This window comes from Triticum aestivum, chromosome 6B (assembly GCF_018294505.1).
Source record: "Triticum aestivum cultivar Chinese Spring chromosome 6B, IWGSC CS RefSeq v2.1, whole genome shotgun sequence".
Taxonomy (NCBI): Eukaryota; Viridiplantae; Streptophyta; class Magnoliopsida; order Poales; family Poaceae; genus Triticum; species Triticum aestivum.
This window is the reverse complement of record NC_057810.1, coordinates 95,364,700-95,370,366: the sequence shown is the minus strand read 5'-3', so window position 1 is coordinate 95,370,366 and position 5,667 is coordinate 95,364,700. Positions and strand designations below refer to the sequence as shown.

Below are 5,667 nucleotides of genomic sequence, written 5' to 3'. Positions count from 1 at the left end.
CTGTTTCTCTTCGACCACATACTCGCAGTCGATCCGGTATTGTGTGTCCCAAGCAACGCAAAGATGGGACGGTGGCCTGGCTTGCGGCATGTGTTGCTCATGTTAAGGAAGATCCTTTGGCTGAGCCGCGTCACTTTCAGGTTGCTCTCGGGATTCCTCATTGGCGCCAAGCTATGGAGCAAGAGTATCAGGCATTGTTGACAAATAGTACTTGGCAGCTTGTTCCCCCGGTCTCTGGTGTCAATATTATTGATTCCAAGTGGGTCTTCAAAGTTAAGAAGCATGCCGATGGTTCTATTGAACACTATAAGGCACGGTTAGTGGCGAAAGGGTTCAAGCAAAGGTATGGTCTTGACTACGAGGATACGTTCAGTCTGGTGATCAAAACAACGACTATACGGCTTCTGTTGTCCTTGGCTGTTACTCGGGGCTGGTTTCTTCGTCAGCTGGATGTTCAGAATGCTTTTCCTCATGGTGTTCTGGATGAGGAGGTTTACATGCGTCAGCCCCCGGGGTTCATTGATCCTGCTCGCCCTCATCATCTGTGTCGCCTGGTCAAGGCGCTCTATGGGCTGAAGCAGGCTCCTCGTGCTTGGCATGCCAGATTGGGCTCTGTTCTTCGGTCACTTGGTTTTGTTCCCTCTACTGCTGACACCTCGCTCTTCCTTCTGCATCGGCCTTAGGCGACGATGTATCTTATGGTATACGTTGATGACATTATCCTCATTAGCTCTTCGGATGCTGCTGCTGATCCTGCTATCTTCCTTGAGTGGTGACTTTGCGGTGAAGGATTTAGGAACGTTGCATTACTTCCTTGGCCTCGAAGTTTCACATTCTTCTGTTGGCTTGACACTCACGCAGCATAAGTATTCGATGGACCTGTTGCGACGGGCAGGTATGCTGAAATGCAAACATGCTATGACTCCTATGTCTGCTACTGACCGTCTGTCTGCTTTTGATGGAGATCCTCTCACCTCTGATGATGCCACTGAGTATCGAAGCGTTGTTGGTGGCCTGCAGTACTTAACTATCACTCGGCCATATATCTCATATGCAGTCAATCGTGTCTGCCAATTTCTTCATGCTCCTCGGACTTCTCATTGGACAGCGGTGAAGCGCATTCTTCGCTATGTTTGCTTTACTGCCTCATGTGGTCTACTTCTTCAGCCAGCACCGTCTCCTATGCTTTCTGCTTTTTCTGATGCAAACTGGGCTGGTAATCCAGATGACAGGCGATCCACGGGGGGACATGCTATCTTCTTTGGTCCTAACTTGATCGCCTGGGCTGCTCGCAAACAAGCTACAGTGTCCAGGAGTAGCACTGAAGCTGAATACAAAGTAGTTGCAAATGCTACAGCTGAGATCATATGGGTACAATCCTTATTGAGAGAGTTGGGAGTTTCTCAAACTCAGCCGCCTGTTCTTTGATGTGACAACATTGGAGCTACATATCTCTCATCTAATCCAGTGTTTCATGCTCGGACAAAACACATTGAAGTTGACTATCACTTTGTACGGGAACGTGTTGCACAGAAGCTACTCCACATCAAGTTCATCTCCTCCAAAGATCAACTTGCTGACATCTTCACGAAGCCTCTTCCACAACCTCAGTTTGTAGGCTGCAGGCGCAATCTTAACATACTTTGTACTTCAGGGCATAGTTAAGATTGAGGAAGGGTATTAGACCGTATTTACATATAGCTTCTGTATATGTCTTGTATATTATATCGTACACCTTGGTGTACCCCTTATATCTTACAAAGACCTGGATACAGACTCCTACACGTGCACCTAATCAGGCCATGATGCCATGATCAGCATGAGCTGACTTGACTTCCAAGAAAGAGAAACAGACCAAGCCTAAATTGAGAATTAAAATAAAACAATAGTTGGGTTAATTAACAACTTTTTTTTTGCTATGGGTTAATTAACAACTTAACATAGGCATGGGCATATGAATATGAAGAGCGGCACGTATAAATCTGACACCAAATACATCCGAAGAAGATGAATGTATACTCTGAAAGAGGTGTATTTTTTTAATGCACTCTGAAAGAAGTGTAAGTAACGGCAATCGTCCTGAGTCCTGACACAACATAAGGAACATAGTGGAGTGGCCACAACAGCCCGTGAACACATGACACTGATTGCCGACTTAGAATGAGCTGAGTGTCTCGCTTTGTAGTTGGCTTTCATAGAGTGATGTAAATAATACACCACATTGAGTATCACATAACCACTACGACTGATGGCTTTCATAGTAGCTATCAGACGACGGTGGATACAATATTGTCACCCTCTTATATAGGTTTGGAACTTGGAGATAAGCTCCTTGAGAACAGAGGGGCTGCAGGTCCTGATTATTTTCTCCAATCCACCAGCCGTGAAAACTGTGTGCAAACTTGTGTGAGTTTCGATGAAGTCCAAGCAAGCCGCCTTCAACCAGGGGCAGCGTCTCCGCTCAGCCACGACAATAATGTCTGCCACCGTGTCTTCGCGGATCGTATTGCCCAACTTCTCTTCACAGATTGACTTCAACCATTGGAGATCATATCGTTCCGCGGCTTCAAGGAGCTGCAGCAGCCAGTCTTGTTCCGTTTCATCCTCTTTTGTATCATCTGTCTTGTCCGCAATCTCAAATTTGGGAATTTCTTCAGTGTAGATGAAAGTAAGCAAGGCCCTGAAGACGTTTGCTTTCATGTCATCTATCTTGACGACACTTGATGCCGTAGTGTCGTCATTGATGGCGCCAATGAGCTGTGCCTTGAAGACCGTCGATCGGGCTGCAAGCACGGACTGGTGCGCAGAGAACTTGTCGCCACCAACCTCAAAGGTAATATCAGCACTCTCCTTGCTCAGGAGGAGATCACCAAGGGTTTCAACACCAAGCTTCCCCTTAACGGCCCTCAGTTTCTTAGCACACACACCATTAGCACAAGAGCAGTCGTCGCTTGCCTGTCCAGCTACCACTGTGCGGCTCCTCTTTTGGCGTCCAGAAGACTTATCAACCAAACGCTTGATTTTCTGAAGCAACTCCTTTATCCATCCAGGGTAAAGCTTAAGGATACGAAGGCATTCATTTATTAGACAAAACATGTCATAATCAACTTGTTCTCGTGCATCATCTGCTGCAGTATCTGCAGCCTCTATCTTCTGCACCACATCAACGGGCAACCGCTTGATGGAGGGATGCCATTCTATCACCGCGATAGGGGTCAGAATCTTCGCCATAACTTCTGCATAGAGCTTGTCATCCTCGATAATTCGACCGATATCCGGAACCAGCTTGTCACATGTCTCACGCACCGTCTTGGCTGCATGCTTTAATATTGCATCGCATCGATCCAATGAACCAACATACGCTATGAAGTTTTTATCAATTGCTTCTGCAGAAATACTGATTCCAAATCTATTCACGCAATCTTTAAACCCTTGGCATAACGGGAGAAGGTACTCACGAGTGCTGTTGTGTGTTTCTTTACGCACAAAATACGGCATCATATTCCTCAACCCCCACATCAGTTCGTGGATAACGTCCTTGTCGTCGTAGCAATCGACTCCCAGATTGGACTTGATGATAGCAGCCCTGAGATTTTCATCCTCGACAACCAGCTGTGGTATGTGTTTGCAGTGCCTCCTGATTGAATAAGCGAGCCTCTCCCCAGGACCATCGACGCCCATCACAGCAGACTTGTCATCAACCTTGATGTACTCGAGGAATAAGATAATTTCCGTGGCAACGTTATCCATGATAAACCACGTCCAGAGCTTCTGCGGCCCGGAACATATCCTACCATTAACACTGAATAAAGCGAAACCTGTGGGAGTGTCCAGTAGTGCCACCGCAGCTTGACCCAGTCTCATCTCTGGTCCTCTTCTCTTCGAGTAGTGTAGGGCAGTCAAACTAGTTCCTCCGGCGGCGGCGGACGTCTTAGGCGTGAAAGATGAACACGGATCGACGCGGATCTGGAGCACTGGTTTCCAGCTGCGCGATCAAGGCAGATGGGCGTGCTCACCCTCGCCCAGTCGCCATCGCGGTCTTACCCGTCTCCTTGGACGGGACCGTTAGGGTTTGGGGCGGCTTGCGGCAATGTCGTGGACTCTTTGGACGACTAGGAATAAGATGGTGATTGAGAAGGTTTTCCCGAAGAAGGCTTCTGACTCCTTCAAATTCATTGCTTTCTTGCAGCACTAGCACCCGCTCTCGAGGCAGCGTGATCGTGATCGTCTTGGCTTGATGATGGATGCGCTTTTGGCCTCGGCGCGTCGGCTGTCGTCCTCGTAGGGCCGCTCGGCGGTAGCCACTAGGTGGCTTTTTCTTTATATTTCTCTTATGCTTTCTTGGGCTTATTTGTGCTGTGGCCCCAGCCATTTCCTGTTGGTTGCTGTTCAAACTTGGATCGTGTGAACCGTTGCTTTATTTATAAAGCGGGGCGAAAGCCTATTTCGAGGAGGGTTTGGGGCGGCCGGATGCCTGGTTGTGCTATGTTTCACTTAATTTCGGTAAAGCTATTCAGCGAACGTTCGCTGGGGGCGGCATTCGCGAACGCTTTTCATGGCATTTTATGTTTTACGGGAACATGGCAATTCCTTCACGCGAACACGGCAAATTTCACATCAAAATCCCTTTGTTTGCAAACTTTGTCATGTGTTTCAAAGAAATTGTCATGTGTGTTAGAAGAAGCTGCCATAAAAACGTTCACAAATGCCATGCTCTCAGGGAATGTTCACTGGCTATCATGGTCCAATTAATTATGGATGTAACACTCATTACTGTTTATAAGCACGTCATTTGTCAAATTAAAAAAAAGGATGGACACAACTATAATTATTATATTTTCCATTCAAAGTTATATAAATGAAGGGATCAATTTAAAGGAGAAATTTATATTTGTGAAAATGTTCTGTACATTTGTATATAACCTTCAAAAAACTATGGAAAATTACCACTATTATCTTATATTTGTTGGATTTAATTGTAAGCTTATATACACTTGAAGTTTAATAAATTAAGGATATATTTAAATGAGGGATTTATAATTGTAGTTTGAAGGGGATAAAAGGAAAGGCTAGGTACATTTCAAAAACAAAGGGAGGCTGAATATTATCATCCCATGAATATTTGTTCTTTGTTTCATTCGTTTCTTCGCACTACTTTTGACTCTCATCATCATTAGTTAGCCACTGTTAGATGCGGCTAACTCGGAAATCCATTTCGGCTCCTGGGAAGACTGCTCATGCGTGCAAAAATAACTTCGGAAATGTAAAAAAACACAATTTTTTTTTATGTATTCATAGTCACTTCCAAATGCCACATGCAAGTTTTAGGGAAAAAAGTTAATATTTTGGCTTGTGCAAAATTGAACATCAAATGTCACCCCAAAATGTCACCCAATTTTTTGTTTTTTTCGCCGACGAAAAACTACTGCTCTGTTTCACATGAAATTTGTCAAGCATGCTTACGACACTAACACAAACATCCCAAAAATAATTAGATTTTTGAACACGGTATAGACGCAAGCGCTCATACATACGCACATACACTCACCCCTATGAACGCACACACGCACACCCTACCCCTATGAGCACCTCTGAGAGATTGAGCCGGCATATCATCTTGAGATTTACGAAGTCACTGTAGGTGCCTCGTCGTCGACGGAAACGTCT

At 45.4% G+C, this 5,667-nt stretch overlaps 1 protein-coding gene across 1 annotated transcript; it reads right to left on the bottom strand.

Annotated features, from left to right (window-relative positions):
* Window positions 1–2,181: 2,181 nt before the first annotated feature.
* On the bottom strand, window positions 2,182–4,260 carry LOC123133636 (uncharacterized). The gene has a single exon (XM_044553081.1). It carries the CDS (start codon window positions 3,862–3,864, stop codon window positions 2,293–2,295), a length of 1,572 nt encoding a protein of 523 aa, XP_044409016.1. The 5' UTR covers window positions 3,865–4,260; the 3' UTR covers window positions 2,182–2,292.
* Window positions 4,261–5,667: the final 1,407 nt, after the last annotated feature.